This window comes from Choloepus didactylus, chromosome 18 (genome assembly GCF_015220235.1).
Source record: "Choloepus didactylus isolate mChoDid1 chromosome 18, mChoDid1.pri, whole genome shotgun sequence".
Taxonomy (NCBI): Eukaryota; Metazoa; Chordata; class Mammalia; order Pilosa; family Megalonychidae; genus Choloepus; species Choloepus didactylus.
In genome coordinates, this window is record NC_051324.1 from 25,456,846 (window position 1) to 25,482,136 (window position 25,291).

General features: G+C 40.0%; 1 protein-coding gene across 3 annotated transcripts in view; it reads left to right on the top strand.

The window, feature by feature from the left end:
* Positions 1–25,291, top strand: part of VPS53 (VPS53 subunit of GARP complex) — a 175,625-nt gene that overhangs the window by 127,786 nt on the left and 22,548 nt on the right. For all 3 annotated transcript variants that reach the window (XM_037808182.1, XM_037808181.1, XM_037808183.1), the window contains 2 exons: positions 10,800–10,948; positions 15,765–15,834. In XM_037808182.1, the coding sequence (XP_037664110.1) occupies positions 10,800–10,948; positions 15,765–15,834 (219 nt within the window). The remainder of the gene's footprint in view (positions 1–10,799; positions 10,949–15,764; positions 15,835–25,291) is intronic.

Sequence of the window (25,291 nt, forward strand, 5' to 3'; positions counted from 1 at the left end):
AGTGCTTAATAAATGGTAGTTAGTTCCCTTTCTCTCTTATTAGGAAGAGTGGCCATGTCAAGATTGTGTAAGCAGACATTTGGTCTGAATTTGGTTTTGAAGTAGATTGTAAAAATTTAACAAATATAGGACTGAAACCTCAATTTAGGCTTTGGGGTTTTATGGAGTGAAGTGGGAAGTCCTGAAATAGCTGATGTCACAAAGTTTCTATTCAAAAAGCTGATCCTTTTGTCAATCAGATCTTGATGTATTCTCAATGTTTGTAAGCAGAACACCCAGCAAATTGAGGCTAATCCATTCTCTTCGAGTAAAGGCAGGAACATGGCTCTGAGAATTCGTTTTGTAGGCTCTGATTAGCCCCTAGCTGCTGGTGAACGTTCACTACATCCTGAATGTGATCTATTCCAGCTGCCATGTCTCTTAAAACTGCCACACACTTTAGATTGGAATGCAGCTGATGAAAGAATTTTTACATTTACCAAACGAAGAGCGATTTTTTTTTTCAGTAAAATAACCCTTGGAGGGGGTTTAACACTCCAGGTGTTGCTTATATGAACTGTCAGTTCATTAGGTAAATTTTCCTCAAACTCTCCCCACACCCGCACCACCCATTTCTATCCCAGACCCATACCAGCAAATATTAACAGAGACCATAGCTTTAGAATCCCTTGTTTATATCACAGGAAAACCACAGACTTGGGAACACAGCAGCTGGTAGACCATTACTTTTTGTCTTGAGTCTTCTGGAGTTCTAGCAAAATTAAATCCATGTGATGAAAATGACCAGATATAAACAAGCCAAGCAGTCACAAACTGATTCAAAATACACTCTGTTATTTGTGCCTGTGTCCTATTTTGTGTGGTTTCTTCTAGGATTTTCTAAAACTTAGGTTTTGTGATAATGATTATTTTTGTTTCTGATTCCATCATTTTTTCCACTAGTTGAATAGTTTAATTCCATATCTATTCAAAGTGTTGGGACCTGCAATGCTGGAAAAGACAGACTTTATCCCAAGGTGCTTAGATTCCGGTAGGTGTGGGATGTGTGAGATGAGAGGAGGGCCTAAATAACTGTAATATAAGTATAAGGAAATAAGCACCATAAGAAAAGTACAAAATACACCCTCTTTAAAAGAGGCGAGTGTCCATATCCAGGTGGGAGGTGAGGAAAGCCTTCTTACAGGCAGTGGCATTTGAAATAGACCATGGAGGACGAAGATGTTTTGAATGAATTTGTGATTAGGAGTCTATTCTGAACAGGGAGACAATATGAGCAAAGATGTGAAGTTAGGAAAGCTCAGAGTTTTGTCAAAATTGCCAACCTCATTAAATGTCTTTGGAATTCCACGAGTTATTCTATACTTGGGCTTACATAGTCAATATTGGAAACAGGGCTACCCTCCAGGGGTTTGTACTGGGATGGAGAGAAAAGTTAAAATAGCCAATGCTATAAATATTTATAAAGTATCTTTTATATATAGTCAGGAAAATGAGGGTTGGGCTTGCCAAAATGGAGAGGGTGTTGGATGGTTCTGAGTTGATAAAAGGGGGCTTCCTTGAAAAAATGGATTGGGTCAAGCAGTTTGGTTGTATCATTCTCCTGGGAGGAGACCCATGATCAGAGTGACATCCCCATGGTCTCTTCTTTGGTTGGCTTTCACAGCCTTGTCACCTCAGCTTCTGCCACTCCTGTGGATATGCCCTATACACTAGCCACTGAACAGCTTCCAGTGCCCTCAATGTGCGTCACTTTTTTGTGATCCTTGCCTTTTTACATCCTATTCTTTCTGCCTAGAGTTCTCTTCTCACTGTTGTCTGTCCAATGAGCACATCCTTTAAAATCCATTTCAAATGGCTCCCCCCCCCTTTCAAGATATAATTCACATATTATAAAATTCACACTTTTAAAGCTTACAATTTAATAGCTTTTAGTATATTCACAAGGTTGTACAGCCATCGTCACATCTAATTCTAGAACATCCTCACATCTCAAAAAGGAACCCCATACCTACTAGCAGTCATTCTCCGTTCCCTTCTTGCCCCCAGCCCCTCACAACCACTAATCTACTTTCTATCTTCATGAATTTGCCTATTTTAGACATTTCATATAAATAGAATCATATAATATGTGACCTTTTGTGTCTGGCTTCTTTCACTTGGCATAATGTTTTCAAGGTTCATCCATGGTGTTGCAAATGTCAGTACATCATTCCTTTTTATGGCCCAATAATATTACATTGTGCATATATATCACATTTTGTTTATCAGTTGATGGACATTTAGGTTGTTGTTACTTTTTGGCAACTATGAATACTGCTGCTATGAATATCCTTGTACGAATTTTTATGTGAACTCAAGTTTTCAATTCTCTTTGGTACATACCTAGCAGTGGAATTGCTAGGTCATATGGTAACTCTCTGTTTAACATTTTGAGGAACTGACAAGCTGTTTTCAAAACAGTTGCACCATTTTAAAGTCCTACCAGCAAAGTATGCGGATTCTCATTTCTCTATATCTGTGCCAACACTTGTTATTTTCCATTTTTTTTTTGTTTTGTTTTCTTATAGCCTTCCTAATGTGCGTGAAGTGGTATCTCATTGTTTTGATTTGCATTTCTCTAATGACTAATGGTGTTGAACATCTTTTCATGTGCTTGTTGGCTATTTGTATATCTTCTTTGAAGAAATGTCAGTTCAAATCCTTTGCTCATTTATAAATTGAGTTGAATTCTTAATATAGTCTGTGTACTATACCCTTGTCAGAAATATGATTTGCACATATTTCCCCCCTCTGATGAGTTGTGCTTTCCCTTTCCTATGTCCTTTGAGCCACAAAAGTTTTTAATTTTGATAAAGTCCAGTTTATCTATTTTTTCTTTAGTTGCTCTTGCTTTTGGTTGTCATATCTATGAAATCTTTCCCTAGTTCAGAATCACAAAGATTTATACCTATGTTTTCTTCTAAGAGTTCATTTCTTTTGTATGGTGTAAAGTTGGAGGTCCACTTTCCTTCTTCTGCATGTGAATATTCAGTTGTCCCAGACCAGTTGTTGAAAAGATTATTCTTTCACCCATTGAATTGTCTTGGCATTCTTGCTGAAAATCAGTTGTGCAAAAATGTGCAGTTTTTTTCTGGACTCTCATCAATTCTGTTCCCTTTGATCTATATGTCTAGCCTTATGTGAGAACCACACAGTCTTGATTACTGTAGCTGTGTACTAGCAAGTTTTGAAATCAGGAAGTATGATTCCTCCAACTTGTTTCTTTTTCAGGATTGTTTTGACTATTCTGTATCCCAAACAACATCTTCATTTCTCAGAATGTTCCTCTTTCTCCGTCAAGGCACCACAGTACCTAGATTGACCCTCTACTTTGTTATAGTACCTATTACAATTATTTTTATATCTCTGCCTTTCCTATTGAACTCGGAACAACTTGAAAGCTGTGTTTTATTCATTTTTGGATCTCCCTGGCATAGCACAATACCTGCTTAACAATGATACTCACTCAGTGACTTTGAAGTTTAAGAAGGCAGGAAGCAAAAAGAGCTAAAGGACCATAGACACCCATCTGACCAAATGGTAACAAAGTGAGACACAGATAACGCCACCGAGCAGATTTAGCTGGGTAGAGCTGGCGAACATCAAGTAGGAGACTTGGTCATAGAGTCCCCTGAAATCTTTAGGCACATAAAAGTCCTATTGAGAATGATGTGATGCTCCTCAATGGTACTACATAGCAGGGCTTCTTACTTCAACAAGTAGCACCTTGGGGTTGATTGAAGAAAGGTCAGAATTAGGGAATGCCCTACCCAACTCATAACTTTCCTGTGTGTTGGCAAGAGTCCTGCTGCTGGACAAAGAGAGGAAAAACATGGAGTGGCAAAGTTTGGTGGAAAATATACACAGGAGCAGCCAGGCCCAGGTGGGGAAGCCAAATATAATGAGAATTTAGTGGTCCCTCTGAGACTGCAGTTGGAGATGTGCATTATAGTTGTGTTGCTGATAAGTTATGTCAAAATTACCTTTGAGACCACTTTCCCTTCCCATATTGCATTATTTTCTTAGATAGGCTTTATGAGATAAAAATAACAGTTATTTATCGAGCACCTACCAGGACTGAAACATCCAAATGCATTATTTTGGTTTGTCCTCACAATAAATTTATGAGATAGCTGTGTTGTTTTCCCCTTTTACAGATAAGGAAACTGAAGCTCAGAGAGATTAAGTCACTTGTCCAAGAGACTTAGCTAGCATGTGGCAGAGCCGAGATTCAAACTCATATCTGTCTCTATGCAGGATTGTACCACACCATACATGCAGAGTAGGTCCTAGAATCTCCTTTTCACAAATGTGGAAACTAAGGAAAAATCAAGTTAAGTCATTTGCCTTCAAACAGGAGCACACTAAGGCAGTGTGTGCCACTTCTGCTAGTTAACACAAGAGTTCATGCTTACTTGATTATGTATCTTTCAATTAGTAACAATCATATTAGATATTGGTCTTCAGTTTTCATTAATCTGACACTGACTTTCCACAAGGGAGAAGATGGGTTGAGCATTCAACCCAAGAATTCCAATCTGCGCTGCACTTACCTCTTCCTGCAGACTAATGAACTGTCATTCTGATGTTTGTTTGCTGTACAGTAGTAAACCAGAAGTAAAACCAAGTTCTGATTCTTGAAAAGGTAGTTGTTCAGAGTGTTTTGGTGGAACTACGAAGAGTACTGTCTTTTAAATGAATGTAAATTCTTTAAATCCCTAGGAATTAGGATGCCTGATTATGGCCTTACAAGTAGGATTAAGAAGAATATCTATGGCCTCCTTAGTGGAACCTTTGGCTCCATGTTACCCCCCCTCACCATGTCCTTTTCGCTAGAGCAACTGACATCACTTGGTTGAAAGGCTCTAAGTCTTTGTCCAAAATCAAATACACTTAGCTTTCTGCCCATTAATGGTAGTTTTAGAAAAACCAGAAAGAAGAAACTGAACAAATTAAATTTCCTTATAGTCTGGCATGTAATTTCCATTAGTTTTCAAGATTGTGAACATGTACTAATTTAGAAGGCTGCTTACTATCCCCCAAAGACATTTTGAAATAGCTAGAGCAGTCCTTAAATGTGTTCTCATTTTACTCAGTTATTAAAATACATGTCTATTTCAGGAGGCCCCAGAACTTCCTGGTTAAGAAACCCTCAAGTTTATTTTCCAATTGTAATCAAAGGCTAGCTTTCTTTTTCATAAAAAGATGTTTTTTTATTATGACAAAAGTAAATCACCTTCATTATAGAAAATACAAATTAAAAATAGAAATTTTAAATCATCCATAATTCCAATTAAAAGATATATTTTTTACAGTTTTTCTCTTTATGCATGTATTTTTAAAAATACAAATCAGCTCATACTTTTCATTCATACTGTTTTGTAACCTGTTTTTCTCATTTAGCAGGTTTTAATAATTTTCTGTGCGATGAAATCTTAAGTATTTTTAGTGAGGGCATAGTGTTCCATAGTACAGTATTTATTTTCAAAATCATAACAGTAGATAACATTTACTATGGAATTAATATATTCCATGCATTAGCTTTCAATAGCTGTATGGATTATAGATATTTTCATCATCCCTATTTTTTAGATAAGAAAAATGAGGCTCAGAGAGATTAGGTAACTTGCTCAAGTCACATACTTAAAAGATTGTACAGAATGTTAGAACTCATGACTTATGGGCTCCAAATTTCATCATTACTATAACATACTGCTTCCCTTAAAATGTATTTAATCAGTTCGCTTTTGATGGATATTTACTTTGTTTCTAATTTTTCACAAATAGAAACAGTCTGCAATGGTCAGCCCCGTGTCTATACATTTTTTCTGAACATTCATGATTTTTAACTTCAGATTAAGTGCCTTAAGGGAAATTTCAGGCTTCAAAGGCTATATAAAATTCTAAGGCTTTTGATGGATATTTTCAAATTGCTTTTAAGAAAGCTTGTGCACCAGGGGAGTGAATCTCCCTGGCAACGTGAAATATGACTCCCAGGGAGGAATGTAGACCCGGCATCATGGGATGGAGAACATCTTCTTGACCAAAAGGGGGAAGTGAAAGGAAATGAAATAAGCTTCAGGGGCAGAGAGATTCCAAAAGGAGCCGAGATGTCACTCTGGTGGGCACTCTTACGCACACTTTAGACAACCCTTTTTAGGTTCTAAAGAATTGGGGTAGCTGGTGGTGGATACCTGAAACTATCAAACTACAACCCAGAACCCATGAATCTCGAAGACAGTTGTATAAAAATGTAGCTTATGAGGGGTGACAATGGGATTGGGAAAGCCATAAGGACCACACTCCAGTTTGTCTAGTTTATGGATGGATGAGTAGAAAAATAGGGGAAGGAAACAAACAATCAAACAGACAAAGGTACCCAGTGTTCTCTTTTACTTCAATTTCTCTTTTTCACTTTAATTATTATTATTGTTATTTTTGTGTGTGTGCTAATGAAGGTGTCAGGGATTGATTTAGGTGATGAATGTACAACTATGTAATGGTACTGTGAACAATCGAATGTATGATTTGTTTTGTATGACTGCGTGGTATGTGAATATATCTCAATAAAATGAAGATTAAAAAAAAAAAAAGCTTGTGCAAACTCACCTTCCCTTCAGTGCATGGGGGAAGGAAAAAAAAACATGTGTATGTATGTGTGTTTATATATATGCATATATATTTATTTATTCAGGCCTTTGTTGCTGCACTTTCTATTCTGGATTTTCTTTATTTTCCCCTTGGAGTTAAAGAGCAAAGAGGTATGCAGAGACATTCTTCCACACCGTCATCACCACCACTACATCAAATGTACAACCTCCTTCAATACACAGAATTTGCTTGCCCCAGTTCTCCCATTTGGGTGATAACACTTGTTTGGAAAGCAACATGATAACATCGAACATGAATTTGGGAGTTAAACAAACCCATGTCTCGATCTCAACCCTGCTTCCATCAGTTATGCTTCATTAAGCAAGTCCCTTACTGTCCTCGAGCTTGTCTTACCATCTCTAAAGCAGCAGTAACAATACCTCCCTCACCACGTTCTCGTAAGCAGCAAGTTATGTGGAAGTGTCAAATGTGGTGCCTGGGGCATAGCAGGTGCTCAATGAATGTCCATTCCCCCTTTCTGTTCCCCACACAGTGCTTGGTCCAGTGCTGTACATGCAGAAAGTACCTGCAAATGTAACAATTGCTTGTTGCATAAGTAAAAGTAGCCCCGACAAGAACTGGAGTGTGTGCTGTGGGCCTGCGTGCTTGCCTGCGTGAGGGCCGTCGCTTGGTGCCCATGGCAGAGACCTAAACCATAATACCAGACGGATTGCCTGAAGTGTCCTCAGGTCTCCATGCCTGAGTCTGTGCTCTTATACATCTCTAATCCAGTGATCAAAATGAATAGATGAGAATTTAAATTTTCAGTTGAGGAAAATTATTTCTCAGGAGACCCCTTTCCAAGACTCATACAGCAACAGGAAAAATAAACAAAACTAAGCTCCATAGTAAGCTAGTTGTGGCACTTTGTTCTCTGATTTATGGACTGGTCAGAGTTTACTGCCACAGAGAGCTTTCCCTAGGAAGAATAATTATCTCCCCCAGCCTCCCTGTGAAGTGTCCATACAGACTGCACAGGCCCTCCTCTGGCAGCAGGAACCCTGGGCACTGGGGAGGCTCTGGGCCCCACGGGATCTCCTTTGTGGTAGTGTGGGGTCACGGAGGCTCTGACCATTATCTTGACTATTTCCTTACTTGCTGTTTCTGTCAACCCTACATCTTAGCTGTAACTTCTTCTGCAGACTGTTTCCCTATTGTTTATATAGTACCAGTTAAATACTATTTGGTATTCAAACCATCCCCCTCCCACCCACATCCACCCCATCCCCCCAAAAAGACCCAAAAGCACAAAGGGAGAAACTTTAACCATGAAAGGGTGAATTTCAAATGTCAGATGCAAAGTTTACGTGGAAAAGTTGGAGTCATATTTCCATTGGTGGCTTTTCATGATGTTTATTCTTCAAGTGCAAGCTACTGTTTGTTTCCTTTTTTTGAAAGAGACCTTTGCTTGATCACTATGTATCTCATTAGCTTCTTCTTCAGAAACAAGGTGTGGCTTGAACTAAGGTCCAGTTAAGTGCTTTTATTCTTTTATTTTTTATTTTGTTAACATTTACCACCTGTCTAACTTTGAGCAAGTTAGCTAACCTCTGAGCTTTTTGAGTTTCCTTATCTATAAGATTGTTTTGAGAACTGAATTAGATCATGCATGAATAATAAATGAGATGATATATATAGAGTGCCAGGCATAGTTATCTGCTATATGCTAACTATATGTAGCTCATGGAAGAAATTTTTTAAAAATAGTAAAAGCATTATCGACTTTCATTGTTCTCCAGTACTTTTAACTCCTCTTATTTCATTAAGCTGACAAATTTAAAATCATGATTCTGTTTGAGTTTGTTAATACTCCTTTTAATTTGACCAATGGGAGCGTAACTGGCTAAAGTACTAAAGCAAATTAGATATTTTCACGTATATTCCAATTCTGCACACATTCTGTCATGGCTAGTCTTGTACATACATAACCAGTGTGAGCTTGAACAAGTCCCAAGGCCCACACTCATTCCTGCTTTAGAGTTGCTTTGTAACCAATGGTGGGACATGTCACCACCTCCCTTTGTGGTCTTCTATTGTTAATGGAGAATTGTAATGTTTAGATAATTATTTATAAACTGTTTGAGATTTTGAAATATAAAATGCTGCCAACTTGGAAAACAGTCATCATTAATATGTAAGAGCTTCCTGTTGATTGGAGGGTGGGGGCATCAAGCTCCCCACCTCATCTGCTGTGTTTACCTAGGACATTCAGGTCTTGCAGAGTTGGGGAAAAGAAGATGAGGTATGGACATTAATAGTGTCTGTCAATTTTGGCGTCACCCTAATGAACTCATTAAAATTACCTAGGATGCTCATTATTTGGGTGAATCAAATCTTTAAAATTAGATGGGAAAAGAAGTCTCTTGAATAAGATAAGAGATAATGACAAAAACATTACACATAACCAAAGTGTTAGAATGTCAAGTCTGTTCATACAAGACCTTTGTACTGTTTCTCCATTGTTTGTTTATATTTTTTCCCAATAAAAAATTAGAGACTTGTTTTCTACCTGGAGCCTTCTTGTGAGACCTTGCATAGAGCTCTTAATGCCGCAGGACCTGGGTTTTCTTATCTGTAAATTGAAAATGGGTAGAGGCCCCTTCCTGCTCTTTTTTGGTTCTGTGCCTACATATACCCAAAGCTTCTAGAATGTAAATATGTGCTGATTTGAAGAAACATTAGGACAAAGCACAGTCATTTGAACTTCCTAGGAGCTGGGGAATCATCCATGTACAATATAATTCTTTTAAACAAGCTCTCTCAGTATTGAATTTTTCCTTTCCCCCAAGAGCTCTATAAAAATAGCATTTTCTTGCCAGAGACATCAAGGCCTCAGAACACTGACTTCCTTCTGTGAATATATTTTATGGTTTGTGTTTGGCTTAGGGTCTTTTTAACAGCCAGTTCAGCTTCATTCTGTCAGGCTGACTCAGCAGAACCCAGGCACGTTCCCACTCCAGGATCAGAGTGCCCATCCCTGCCAGTTCCCGGACAGGCCAGGAACTGATACTGCCCCCGTTCTCCTATGTATACCCTTGGAGGAAAAGGCACCACAACATTGCTTCTCTCTCTGTTTTCCAGGGTCTAATGCTACTACTCCAATGCCACTTACTCCGAAAAGTTCAGCCAGTGAACTTTTCCAGAATATTTCCCCTCATTCTCCTCATGTTGTTAGCACCTGAGCCAAAGCAGGTCTCTCATTTTGTCCATGGCCTGGTCAGGAGCCACATGAGTCCCCTCAGTGAGTTCTGCTCCCCTCTGTCATCCACACAGTCCACTGCACCTCCTTCCTGCCCTGTTCCCCATGTCACTGTCTTACCCACTGATCTGCCTCTTTCCAGAGATCCTCTCTCCTTTCCCTTTATTAAAAACCCAGCATAAATCCTAAAGGTTTTGGGAGAATAAGATTCTACACACAGGCCTTTTTAAATTTTGTATTGTGGAAACTTTCAAATTATACGAAAGTAGAGAGAATAGCATAATGAGCCCCGTGTAGCCATCACCAAAGCTTCACTAATCTTGTTTTAGGTGTTCTTCCATCCACTACCCCCAAACCCAGATTACTTTGAAGCAAACCTCCCATGTCATATCATTTCTAGTTTCTTTTGTAGAAAATCACAAACTTCCCAATTTACTTGAAAGGTATAGCTAATTCTCCAGGTTTCATTTCCTTTAGCGCAGCCACCTTTCTGATCACCCAAGCCAACAACCTGCTCTGAATTAGATGTCCATCCCCTGTTTTCCCAAACCCCCTATTGATTGAACAGCCAACAGAAGAATAGGATCCTCAATTCATCTACCTGGTGAGGATTCCTTTAAAAGATGGCAACTTGATGGCAAAGGAAGGCCGAAGCATGAAGGGCAGGGTAGGGAAAGGCGCCTGTGTCATACTCGCTGTCAAGGGTAAGGTCGGCATACTCGTTTTTATTCATAATTGGCCACTACAGAACAGGTAGGACAAACTCCCCAAAACAAAAGGGGCCAATTGCTGTCTACTAAGCTATGGCTTTAATTTCCACTCTTCCCTGCTGCTGCCCTGCCCCAACAGTAAGCGAGGCTGCTCTCCTAAAAAGAATCTAAAGGCTTGTGCTATCCTGTCTCTATTTCAGATGCAGTGGCAGAATGTGGAGCACGTTGGTGACCAGAGCCCCTACGTCACCTCTGTCATTCTTCACATTAAGCAGAATGTCCCCATCATCCGTGACAACCTGGCTTCCACACGGAAGTACTTCACTCAGTTCTGCATTAAATTTGCAAAGTAAGTTCGAGGCATTCTGGGTTATATTTAATGCCAGACTTACCACCCAGCCTGCTTACAACCCAGGTGTCCCCACCATCCAGCTGGGGCTCATTCTGGTGCCTGCAGGCAAACTAATTTTAATTTGTACCCAAAAGAAGCATGATAATAAAATAAATCAGCTACTTGAAGTCATAGGTAACAGTGATACAATCGTCAAACATATTAAGACAAAGAGAAATAAGTTAGATATCCTGGTATTCTGAATTATGTGGACATGAACCCCCCTCTACAGGTTTGGATAATTAAAATTATTTTTTATGTTACTAGAATAAAACTTAAAGAAAAAAAAAAAAACAGGGAACCACATGCACACGCATGCGCGTGCACACACAAATTATTATTTAGTGATTTGATGTATGCATTTTGTTTCTCCAACTAGATTATAATCTCTTTAAGGACAGAAACCATCAGTTCTATTTCTTTTGAGCCCTCGCTTCCTCCCCCCCTCCCCACCCCCATAATACTTATTGCTGTGGCTGTAGAATGTATCCATTTGTGAATGTCCCTGAGTCCAGAGAAGGTACTAAAAGTTGGGAAGAACAAGTCAGGGAGCTTTATTGCCAAGATAGTTGGAGTGAACACCAATCTGCATATCTTCCTGCCATGTCCTCGTGTGTGGCCATTTCTGGCCTGGGTTTTGAAATGAGGAAATAGTTTGGTGCTTTGCCAGACTTTATCTGACTATAGAACTGTTTCCCCTGAGACCAGGCAATGTAGAGGGTCATAATCTCCTCTGACTAATTATCAAACAAGCATTTGGCAAACTTCTCAGGGAAGGACTTTAGGAAGGTCAGCCCAGTAAAAGCTTCTGTATTTAGGTGGTTCTCATCCAAGTCCCAAATGGTGACTCAGGACTCCAAGTTTCTGTCTTCCCCAGATCTCTCCCAGTTTGTATATAATTGGGGCTTTCCCTCTCCATTAAATAAGTCCTTAAGGAGCAACAATTGTGGGGTGGTTTGAAGTGTTAGCTTTGGTGTCCAGTGTGTCAAGAAAGGAAAGAGTCAGTTCCCCATGGAAGCATTACTGTTTGCAGTACAGCAGATGAACCAGGAGTTGACATTCCCTTCATTCTCTGGGTTCTTCTTAGTGTGTGTTGAAAAGACTGCAGATAAATCACATTGCAACACTCCCAGTAACCTCTGGTAGAAACAGTGTCTCTGTAGAACTTTACTGTGCTTAAACATCTCCAGTGTGGTTGCATGGGGGTCTGATTTAGCTAACATTAAAGTGAATAAGGGGTCTGTTTATTTTGGTAGTCCCAGCCTCAAAGCCCTTTAATGTGATTATTAAGCCCATACTGAGTGCACGGGGAAATAAGATTCCCATATCTCACATCTGAAAAAATTCATCCTGTGACCTAGGAAGTAGTTTTCTGTTTTAAACCATGGTAAAATCCCAGCCTGAGACTAGAAACCACAGGAGCTGGGGGCAGGGAGGAGAGCCTTCTCCAGCCCAGACCCTGAGGGCTGGGAGAGGAGCCCTTGGCAGTTGCCCATCACATTGCTGGAACTTCTCCCCCAGAGACATGGCCCTCATCACTGTCTTTCACAGCCCACCCCTACCCTAGTGCAGGAGCACAGACAAGGCTTACTAGTGTGAGGAAACTTAGGGTACAGGCCGTATACTCAGTGGCGATTAGTCATGAATCCCACCTCACATTACTTGTTAGGCCCGGCTGTGGTGTAGAGCACTGAGGAATCCCTTCCAAGTAGTCCCTTGTTCTCACTCCCTTCTGATCAGCAGGACTTCCCCTAGATCTCCTATCTTTAACTTCCTTTCCTTCCCTCACCAGTTCAAAGCCATTGATGTTTCCTTTTGCCTCCATTGGGTCTCTGAAGCAACAAAAGCCTTTCCTGTTTAGAATTCAAGATTACTCCTCTGGTTGAAACTGTGGTGTGAACCGCAAGTGACTTCCCTCATCCACTAAGCCGATTCTCCTCCATTCCATTATAGACATAATAAGACAAACTTCTTTTAGTGTTTGGAAGCATAAAAGGAAAAGACCCTTGTAAATGTCCCGGTGAAGTGCTGGTACTAAGCTGACATTCAAAAAGTGGTAGCTGCTTCCATTAGTAAAACATTTTTTAAATAATTATTCACCCAATAGGCATTCACTTGAACGCTTACTATGTCCCAGACACAGAATTAAGTGCTTTGGTTTAACAGACATGAACCCTGCCTTCCTTTAACTTACAGTCAAGTGAAGGGAAATAGGCATATAAGGAAATAAGTATAATAAAGTAGATTAGATGTTAGGATAGAGGTCTGTGGACTCTATATAGGATATGGTGGAGACACAAAAGAGAACAGCAGTCAGGGCCACCTGTGCATGACTGAGGAAAGACTTCATAGAAGTGACATCCTTGAACAGGGTCCTAAGAGATGTGTAAGTCCTGACCCATGTTCCAGGCAGAGCACTATAAGCAAAGGCACAGAGGTGTTATATAGCCTGCTGAATCAGGGGATCTTCAAGGAGCTCAAAAGAGTTAAAACACAGGGTGCCACAGCATCACGGGATTGTGAATATCTTCTTGACCAAAAGGGGGATGCAAAATGAGACAAAATACTTTCAGTGGCTGAGAGATTTCAAGTGGAGTCGAGAGGTCACTCTGGTGGACATTCTGGTGCACTATATAGATAACACCTCTTAGGTTTTAATGTATTGGAATAGCTAGAAGTAAATACCTGAAACTACCAAACTCCAACCCAGTAGTCTGGACTCCTGAAGACGATTGTATAATAATGTAGATTACAAGGGGTGACAGTGTGATTGTAAAGGCCTTGTGGATCACACTCCCTTTGTCTAGGGTGTGGATGGATGGGTAGAAAAGTGGGGACAAAAACTAAATGACAAATAAGGTGGGATGGGGGATGGGTTGGGTATTCCTTTTTTACTTTTATTTTTTATTCTGATTCTGATTCTTTCTGATGTAAGGAAAGCGTTCAGAAATAGACTGTGGTGATGAATGCATAACTATATGATTGTACTGTGAACAGTTGATTGTATACCATGGATGATTGTATAGTACTTCAATAAAACTGAATTTTAAAAATAATAAAAAAAAAATAACAACAACAACAACAAAAAATACATAGGGTGCCAGACTTAACCTGACAAGGCCAGGGACAGAGAATCAAGAAGACGACGGAAGGGCTTGTCTGTGGCCATTACAAAAGTTTTCATCAGGAGGGATTTGGTCATATTTGCATTTGAAGTAGATCCCTTTGAAAGCAATGGGCTAAAGGCAAGGAGACTGGTTCAGAAACTATGGGCTAAAGGCAAGGAGACTGGTTCAGAAACTATGGGCTAAAGGCAAGGAGACTGGTTCAGAAACTATGGGCTAAAGGCAAGGAGACTGGTTCAGAAACTATTGAAAGACTTCAAGTGAGAAATGATAAATGTAGCAGCAGCAGGGATGGTGAAGAAGGCTGGATATGGGATAAGTTCAGGAGAAGACGTAGTAACTGATTAGATATGGGGTTGAAGGTGAAGGAACAGTCTTGGTTAACTCCCCAGTTTCTGACTTGGGTAACTGAGTAGATGATCTCCAGTCTACTGAGCCTGGGATTCTGGGGTGGGGTTGAGTCTTGGATATGCTGGGGTTGAATTGCCAGAGGGCCACTCCAATGTGTTGTCCAGTCAGTCATTGGATATTAGAATAGAGCCTGGTGTACAGGAAAAGATACAGAGAGATAAAAGAAGATGGAAGTCATAAGCTGGGGAGCAACATTTGCAGAGTGAGGGAAGGAATACCAGCCAGCCTTTATCTAAAGCTATAAATCTTGCTTTATTTCCATCTCTTCTTCCCTTGATCATGGGCCCTCCTGGTCAATTCACTCTGGATTTTGCCTAGATCATAGGCATTTCTAGTTCTGCACCAGTACAGCCCAGCTTTTTCTACTCTGACTTCTGCAGTTTTCTCTAAAAAGCCCTCCTGACCTATCACAAGTTCACTCTCCCATTCCCCTAAACAGCAGCATCAGTACACCTGGTCCAGGTTGCCCTTGAATCCCCAGAAGATTTTTGTGAGGTCATTTATTATGTTTCTTGATCTGACAGTTGATCCCTTAGCAATTTCTTATTTTTGCATTGAAGATCCTATAACTAGCTCATGTATTTCCCACTCTTTTATCTGTTAGGGTGTTTTCAACTACTAGTATTAGAAGCCTGACTCAAACTGATTTAAACAATAGGTGAATTTTGTGATTTCATATAATAGAAAGTCCAGAGGTAGGGCAGATACAGGGCTGGTTGATTTCATTAAGGACCCAGGTTCTTTGCTCTGCTCTACGCTGCTATTGTAGGGGTTGACTTTATCCTCAGAATGGCAGTAAAATGGCAACTCTCGATGTTAGATCTAAACACAACAATGCCCTAAGGATGAAGAGCCTCGCCCCCAGCTGCACAGTGAAGTCCTTCCCTCCAGTCTGACTGGGCCGGCTGAGATAATGCTCCCACTCAGGACAGCAGCAGTCACCAAGGAAATGCCATGCTCTGAACAACTGAAGCCACTTAGAATTCACTTCTGTAGTTTAGGACAGGATCTGATTTCTCCAACATTCCAAGGCCAGTATACCTAAACAAAACCCTGTTGAAAGGAAAAATAAGGCAGTGGATTCTGGTAGGCAACAATAGTGTCTACTTCATTTCTCAGTTTTCTTCCTTACAGAAGAAGGTAAGACCTTAAACAAAATAAAAATTTTGAAAAGAGTATGCAATTCTTTACAGAAGAGAGGATAAACCTAATTTGTCACTTCTTTTTTTTGTCCACAGCTCCTTTATTCCCAAGTTCATCACCCACCTCTTCAAGTGCAAGCCAATTAGCATGGTGGGAGCAGAACAGGTGAGGTGAAATTGGTGTAGGTCCTTTGCCGTACAGGTTCTGCCATAGAACACACACGTATCCTTCTAGTATATGTCTACTCTGGAGAAATAAAATTACGGATTTCCCCTATTCAAGGCAATATGTGACCTTGCTGTTTCTTTCTTAACTCATTCATCCGTTTATTTTAAAAGTTTTCATGGGGCACCTTCTAAGTACCAGACATTGTCCTCAGTGCAGGATATACCACAGTGAACAAGACAGGAAAAGTCCCCCTTTCCCGATGCTCACATTCTATTAGAAGAGAAAAATAATATACACATTAATCAAATGAGAAAATAATTTCAACTTAATTAAATACACTGAAGGATGTAAAACTCAGTTATGCAAAAGAGTATTTAGGGACACAAGTGAGCAATTACTTTAGATTGGATGATCAGAAAAGGCCTCTTGGCGATGGGGCTTGAGAAGGAGGTGGCTGTGAGAAGAGCTGGGAGAATGGTGTTCCAGGCAAAGGGAGCAGCAAGCCCAAAGGCACTGGCTCTTTTGGATCCCAGAGTGGCTGGGGAGAGCCCACTTAGGAGTAGCAAGCAAAGAAAGGCTTATCTTTTTGGTTCTCTGCTCGCCTCACCCAAGGCTCCTTCCTTGATTAGCTCCACCCTGTTCCCTTGAATTTTGTGAGCATCATCGCTTCATAGTTTGTCTCAACTTGGCACTGATGGGTTGAGTTCTGTGCTAAAGCAAGTCGCCTCTTCAGCTACCACCAATTTAAACTATCTGAAAAGTTGAACAGTTTGAGTTCAGACAGCAATCTAAGCTAGTTTAAAAAGAAACAAACAATAGTATTCAGCCCCTAATTCTGAAAAACACCAGTTTAGATGCAATCTATTCATATGCTGATCAAAAATGACTCTCATATAGTCATTAAAATGAATCCTCTCTAGCTTTCTATCTGTCAACACTTAGTAATCCTATTTCAGTTTGCTTTTTATATTTGAAAGAACTCAAAAACTACATTTTTAGGTGAGAAGATTATACAGTTCAGGACTTTTCTGTAAATCTTGCTCTTCTGGCAAATTGGTCCGACTTGGTAGAGGCTCAGCTCTGTCCCTTCTCAGCTATGCCGGTCCAAGCCAAGCCCCAGTAAAATGGCAAGTTAACATGGACATGGTGCATTGTGGGCCTTCATGAAGAGCAGTATAACTGGTGATATAACTACTGTGGATATCAGTGACCTTTTGTATGTGATAAGAGCAGTGGCTTTTTGTAAGCATGTGGTTACTTACACTCATTAGGTTACGAAAAGGCAGTCCAACGTCATCATTAAGAACTTGGGCTCCGGGATCACAGAGGTCTGAAGCTGAACCCTGCCTGTCTCAGCTATGTAGCAACTGTTTGCCCTTAGACAAGTTAACTTCCCAGCGCTTTAGTCTCTTCGTCTATAAAATGGGAGTAATCAGTACCACCTCACAGGGTAGCTGTGAGGATTAAACAAGATAATGGCATAAAGTGTTTGGCACAGTGTTTGGCACATGGCAAGCCCTCAGTAAATGCCAGTCCTTATTAATTTTAAGCTTCCTGAGACCAGAGACAGGACTCTTTCTGCTTTCATTTCCCATCTTCCCTAATATCTCTTTTACACAGAGCCCGCACGGTAACATCTAGCCAATGCTTGTAGCTGGCATCCTGGCTAACCAATTTTAGCCAGAGTCAAAAGTATTGGCTCAGAAGACTTCCTGGGAGGTTATGTGGATTCAGCCACCAACTGTGCCTGACTGTAACATGACAGTGGTTTGAAATTCTTGACCCTTGCATGAGTGTAGAACTAATTCTCTCCATTGGAAACAGCAGAAATAATGCTCTAGCATGTTGTCTGCAGTTTCATTAGTTCATTTTCACTGGAAATTCATTCTTTTCATCTCACTGAGGTATGTAATCAGAGATGATGTGGAGTGATTACTATCTGTGTATCTGGAGAAGCTTTAGAGCTCTCAGTTACTATGTTTCTGTCTCCAGACTTAAAGAAGCCACTGGAACACAAAGTTGATCCATTGAAAACATGTTTTTCATGAGTTTGCAGCTTTGCCTAGGCTTTGCTAGCTGATTTAGTGTCTAATAACCATGATATTTTCATTTTGTCATGTAAATCTAATATCATATCTATTTTCCTCATATTTTCTCTTCTTTAAAAGAATGTTAAATTAATCAGCTCAGACCCAAAGCCAGTATTTTCAGAAAAATATCAGTTTGGCCATTGCTCGCTTCTACTTTGAAATGTGGATGAGAAAACCATCTGCCAAAACTGGAATTTTACTTTATCAAATCCCAGACAAATACAAGTGGGTGATAGGGGAGTCTCTACAGACCCAGCCTGGCTGGAGGGAGTGAGTGGGAGCTCTGGGGCAATGTGGCCCTTGAAGTATTCCCACGTGAAGTTCAGGTCTAGCTGGGTCTGTGCTTTCCCTGAGTATCTGGGCTTTGAAATCCAAGCTGTCATGTAGCTGGAGGCTTTATTCACTTGGGCAGGAGAACCACAGGAGTCAAGAAGTTAACAAAGAGATGTTCATAGACTAAAACAGATTCTGCCTCGAATTATGTATTGGCCATAATCCAAGCTTTAACAAAAGCTGTGAAATTCAGAGCTAAAATTTAGCCTAATCTCAGCTGCCTCTGCTTTGCCACAAAAGTACTAGATCCTGAATTTAGGTTATGTGTAATACTTGTGTCTAAAATGGGAAAGGTGACATTTTCCTGCTCTTTATTCTCATCCTGATTACTATATTGAATTATTTATCTTGGGCCCCAGAGTCCTCTTGAGCAGCTGCAAGGGCACATGGAGCAGAACCATAACCATATTTATAATGCTTCTTGCTAGTCTGTAATTTTTCAGAGAATCATGTGGGATTTGCAGGGTCATTAACTAGTCTTATGACCATGGCAGTATATGATTGAGCATACAGTAGAAATGGGATCCATTTGCACAAACTTACTGTAGAGAAAGCACAGTATGGTGTAGAGAAACGGGACCATCAGGAGACCTGGGGTCCAGTCCCTGCTGTGCCCATGATAGTTTCCCACCCACACACACCTCCTCATGTTTAATCCAAAATAAAACTTCCAGGCTTCCTGAAATTAAACCAAGCTTCCTTCTAGATTTTTTTTTAATTGCGAAGCTTACATTCAGAAAAGCTGAACTTTCTCCTTCCTTTTTATATGTGTGTGTATGTGTGTGTGCTTCTGCTTGGATTGTAGCAGTTTCTCTCTTTTGCACAACACTTTTCTCTTTCCAAACTGCTTTTTGAATCTCATATCTTCCAAACCACTCACTTTTCTCTGTCTCGTTAAGTCCTGACTCATCTTGATTTCCATGGGACCATCCTTCCACTGAGAGTTCAGATCCTCTCCTGTCAGTCAGAAGGACCCACTCTTTGCACAACACAGAGCAAGGAGACAGACACAGCCATGCTCCAGAGGAGTTTACAGCCACTGACAGGATCATAAAGGATACGAGATGGACAGACCAACACTGAGCAAACGTAAAATAAATGAATCTATCGATGAAAAAAAATTTACAATAACTTACTTACAGTAACAGTCATGGAACACTTTTCTTTTGAGATTACTAATAAGACAAGGGTGTCTCCTGTCACCATTTCTATCCCATGTTGTCCTTAAAGTCCTAGCCAGTACAATAAGGTAAAAAATAAAATAATTTTTTAAATAAATAAAAGGCATACAGGAAGGAAGAAACATTTTTGCAGAGAACATGATTGTGAACAAAATATCAAAAAGAATCTACAGATAAACTATCAGAATGTAAATTTAGCAAATTGCTCAATATGAGGTCAATACAAAAAAATAAATTATATTTCTATATACCAGCATGAACAATTTAAAATTGAAAAATTTAAATGAAACCGTTTTCAGTAGAAGCAAGAAACATTAAATACCTAGGAATAAATCTAACAAAAAGTTTGCAAGTCTTGTGCACAGAAAAACTATACAGTATTATTAAGAGAAATTAAAGAAGACCTTTAAAAATGCCAGGAAAGACCATGTTCATAGATTACAAGTCTTAATATTAAAAAGGTATAAATTCTTCCAAAATGAATCTATAGATACATTGCAATCACAACCAAAATCCCAGTAGGGGTGTGTGTGTGTGTGAGTATGTGTGTAAATTGATAAGCTGATTCTAATGTGTAGAGGGAAATGCAAAAAACTAAGAATAGCTAAAATAATCTTTAAAGAAAGAACAGTTGGAGGACTTTGGATCCCAAGATATCAAGGCTTATTTTAATGCCATAGTAATTAAGGCAGTGTTGTACTGCACAAGGGACAAATAACCCAACAGAACAGAATCAAGTTCAGAAACGATCTACAAATGTATAGATATTTGATTTATGACAAAAGTAGCATTACAGGAGGCGGGGCAAGATGGCAGACTGGTGAGCTGTATGTTTTAGTTACTCCTCCAGGAAAGTAGGTAAAAAGCCAGGAACTGCGTGGACTGGACACCACAGAGCAATCTGTCTTTGGGCATACTTCATACAACACTCATGAAAACGTGGAACTGCTGAGATCAGCGAAATCTGTAAGTTTTTGCGGCCAGGGGACCCGCGCCCCTCCCTGCCAGGCTCAGTCCCGGGGGAGGAGGGGCTGTCAGCTCCAGGAAGGAGAAGGGAGAATTGCAGTGGCTGCTCTTACCGGAAACTCATTCTACTGATTCAAACTCCAACCATAGATAGACTGAGGCCAGACACCAGAGACTCTGAGAGCAGCCAGCCCAGCAGAGAGGAGACAGGCATAGAAAAAAAACAACACGAAAAACTCCAAAATAAAAGCAGAGGATTTTTGGAGTTCTGGTGAACACAGAAAGGGGAAGGGCGGAGATCAGGCCTTGAGGCGCATATGCAAATCCCGAAGCAAGGCTGATCTCTCTGCCCTGGGCACCGTTCCTTAATGGCCCTGGTTGCTTTGTCTATTAGCATTTCAATAACCCATTAGATCTCTGAGGAGGGCCGTTTTTGTTTTTTTTTTTTTTTGTTTTTTTTTTTTTTTTTTTTTAAATCCTTTTTGCTTTTTCTAAAACAATTACTCTAAGAAGCTCAATACAGAAAGCTTCAAAGAATTGAAATTTGGGCACGTCAAGTCAAGAGCAGAACTAAGAGAGCTCTGAGACAAAAGGCAATAATCCAGTGGCTGAGAAAATTCACTAAACAACACAACTTCCCAAGAAAAGGGGGGTGTCCGCTCACAGCCACCATCCTGGTGGACAGGAAACACTCCTGCCCATCGCCAGCCCCATAGCCCAGAGCTACCCCAGACAACCCAGTGTGACGGAAGTGCTTCAAATAACAGGCACACACCACAAAACTGGGCGTGGACATTAGCCTTCCCTGCAACCTCAGCTGAATGTCCCAGAGCTGGGAAGGGGGAGCAGTGTGAATTAACAGAGCCCCATTCAGCCATCATTTGAGCAGACTGGGAGCCTCCCAACACAGCCCAGCAGCCCAGAACTGCCCTGGGGGGACGGCACTCACCTGCGACATAGCACAGTCATCCCTCAACAGAGGACCCGGGGTGCACAGCCTGGAAGAGGGGCCCACTTGCAAGTCTCAGGAGCCATACGCCAATACCAAAGACTTGTGGGTCAGTGGCAGAGACAAACTGTGGCAGGACTGAACTGAAGGATTAGACTATTGCAGTAGCTTTAAAACTCTAGGATCATCAGGGAGATTTGATTGTTAGGGCCACCCCCCCTCCCCGACTGCCCAGAAACACGCCCCACATACAGGGCAGGCAACACCAACTACACACGCAAGCTTGGGACACCAATTGGGCCCCACAAGACTCACTCCCCCACTCACCAAAAAGGCTAAGCAGGGGAGATCTGGCTTGTGGAGAACAGGTGGCTCGTGGACGCCACCTGCTGGTTAGTTAGAGAAAGTGTACTCCACGAAGCTGTAGATCTGATAAATTAGAGATAAGGACTTCAACTGGTCTACAAACCCTAAAAGAACCCTATCAAGGTCAGCAAATGCCACGAGGCCAAAAACAACAGAAAATTATAAAGCATATGAAAAAAACCAGACGATATGGATAACCCAAGCCCAAGCACCCAAATCAAAAGACCAGAAGAGACACACCTAGAGCAGCTACTCAAAGAACTAAAGATGAACAATGAGACCCTAGTACGGGATATGAAGGAAATCAAGAAGACCCTAGAAGAGCATAAAGAAGACATTGCAAGACTAAATAAAAAAATGGATGATCTTATGGAAATTAAAGAAACTGTTGACCAAATTAAAAAGATTCTGGACACTCATAGTACAAGACTAGAGGAAGTTGAACAACGAATCAGTGACCTGGAAGATGACAGAATGGAAAATGAAAACATAAAAGAAAGAATGGGGAAAAAAATTGAAAAACTCGAAATGGACCTCAGGGATATGATAGATAATATGAAACGTCCGAATATAAGACTCATTGGTGTCCCAGAAGGGGAAGAAAAGGGTAAAGGTCTAGGAAGAGTATTCAAAGAAATTGTTGGGGAAAACTTCCCAAATCTTCTAAACAACATAAATACACAAATCATAAATGCTCAGCGAACTCCAAATAGAATAAATCCAAAAAAACCCACTCCAAGACATATACTGATCACACTGTCAAACATAGAAGAGAAGGAGCAAGTTCTGAAAGCAGCAAGAGAAAAGCAATTCACCACATACAAAGGAAACAGCATAAGACTAAGTAGTGACTACTCAGCAGCCACCATGGAGGCGAGAAGGCAGTGGCACGATATATTTAAAATTCTGAGTGAGAGGAATTTCCAGCCAAGAATACTTTATCCAGCAAAGCTCTCCTTCAAATTTGAGGGAGAGCTTAAATTTTTCACAGACAAAGAAATGCTGAGAGAGTTTGCTAACAAGAGACCTGCCCTACTGGAGATACTGGGGGGAGCCCTACAGACAGAGAAACAAAGACAGGACAGAGAGACTTGGAGAAAGGTTCAGTACTAAAGAGATTCGGTATGGGTACAATAAAGGATATTAATAGAGAGAGGGAAAAATATGGCAAACATAATCCAAAGGATAAGATGGCCGATTCAAGAAATGCCTTCACGGTTTTAACGTTGAATGTAAATGGATTAAACTCCCCAATTAAAAGATATAGATTCGCAGAATGGATCAAAAAAAATGAACCATCAATATGTTGCATACAAGAGACTCATCTTAGACACAGGGACACAAAGAAACTGAAAGTGAAAGGATGGAAAAAAATATTTCATGCAAGCTACAGCCAAAAGAAAGCAGGTGTAGCAATATTAATCTCAGATAAAATAGACTTCAAATGCAGGGATGTTTTGAGAGACAAAGAAGGCCACTACATACTAATAAAAGGGGCAATTCAGCAAGAAGAAATAACAATCGTAAATGTCTATGCACCCAATCAAGGTGCCACAAAATACATGAGAGAAACATTGGCAAAACTAAAGGAAGCAATTGATGTTTCCACAATAATTGTGGGAGACTTCAACACATCACTCTCTCCTATAGATAGATCAACCAGACAGAAGACCAATAAGGAAATTGAAAACCTAAACAATCTGATAAATGAATTAGATTTAACAGACATCTACAGGACATTACATCCCAAATCAACAGGATACACATACTTTTCTAGTGCTCACGGAACTTTCTCCAGAATAGATCATATGCTGGGACATAAAACAAGCCTCAATAAATTTAAAAAGATTGAAATTATTCAAAGCACATTCTCTGACCACAATGGAATACAATTAGAAGTCAATAACCATCAGAGACTTAGAAAATTCACAAATACCTGGAGGTTAAACAACACACTCCTAAACAATCAGTGGGTTAAAGAAGAAATAGCAAGAGAAATTGCTAAATATATAGAGACGAATGAAAATGAGAACACAACATACCAAAACCTATGGGATGCAGCAAAAGCAGTGCTAAGGGGGAAATTTATAGCACTAAACGCATATATTAAAAAGGAAGAAAGAGCCAAAATCAAAGAACTAATGGATCAACTGAAGAAGCTAGAAAATGAACAGCAAACCAATCCTAAACCAAGTACAAGAAAAGAAATAACAAGGATTAAAGCAGAAATAAATGACATAGAGAACAAAAAAATAATAGAAAGGATAAATATCACCAAAAGTTGGTTCTTTGAGAAGATCAACAAGATTGACAAGCCCCTAGCTAGACTGACAAAATCAAAAAGAGAGAAGACCCATATAAACAAAATAATGAATGAAAAAGGTGACATAACTGCAGATCCTGAAGAAATTAAAAAAATTATAAGAGGATATTATGAACAACTGTATGGCAACAAACTGGATAATGTAGAAGAAATGGACAATTTCCTGGAAACATATGAACAACCTAGACTGACCAGAGAAGAAATAGAAGACCTCAACCAACCCATCACAAGCAAAGAGATCCAATCAGTCATCAAAAATCTTCCCACAAATAAATGCCCAGGGCCAGATGGCTTCACAGGGGAATTCTACCAAACTTTCCAGAAAGAACTGACACCAATCTTACTCAAACTCTTTCAAAACATTGAAAAAAATGGAACACTACCTAACTCATTTTATGAAGCTAACATCAATCTAATACCAAAACCAGGCAAAGATGCTACAAAAAAGGAAAACTACCGGCCAATCTCCCTAATGAATATAGATGCAAAAATCCTCAACAAAATACTTGCAAATCGAATCCAAAGACACATTAAAAAAATCATACACCATGACCAAGTGGGGTTCATTCCAGGCATGCAAGGATGGTTCAACATAAGAAAATCAATCAATGTATTACAACACATTAACAAGTCAAAAGGGAAAAATCAATTGATCATCTCAATAGATGCTGAAAAAGCATTTGACAAAATCCAACATCCGTTTTTGATAAAAACACTTCAAAAGGTAGGAATTGAAGGAAACTTCCTCAACACGATAAAGAGCATATATGAAAAACCCACAGCCAGCATAGTACTCAATGGTGAGAGACTGAAAGCCTTCCCTCTAAGATCAGGAACAAGACAAGGATGCCCGCTGTCACCACTGTTATTCAACATTGTGCTGGAAGTGCTAGCCAGGGCAATCCGGCAAGACAAAGAAATAAAAGGCATCCAAATTGGAAAAGAAGAAGTAAAACTGTCATTCTTTGCAGATGATATGATCTTATATCTAGAAAACCCTGAGAAATCAACGATACACCTACTAGAGCTAATAAACAAATTTAGCAAAGTAGCGGGATACAAGATTAATGCACATAAGTCAGTAATGTTTCTATATGCTAGAAATGAACAAACTGAAGAGACACTCAAGAAAAAGATACCATTTTCAATAGCAACTAAAAAAATCAAGTACCTAGGAATAAACTTAACCAAAGATGTAAAAGACCTATACAAAGAAAACTACATAACTCTACTAAAAGAAATAGAA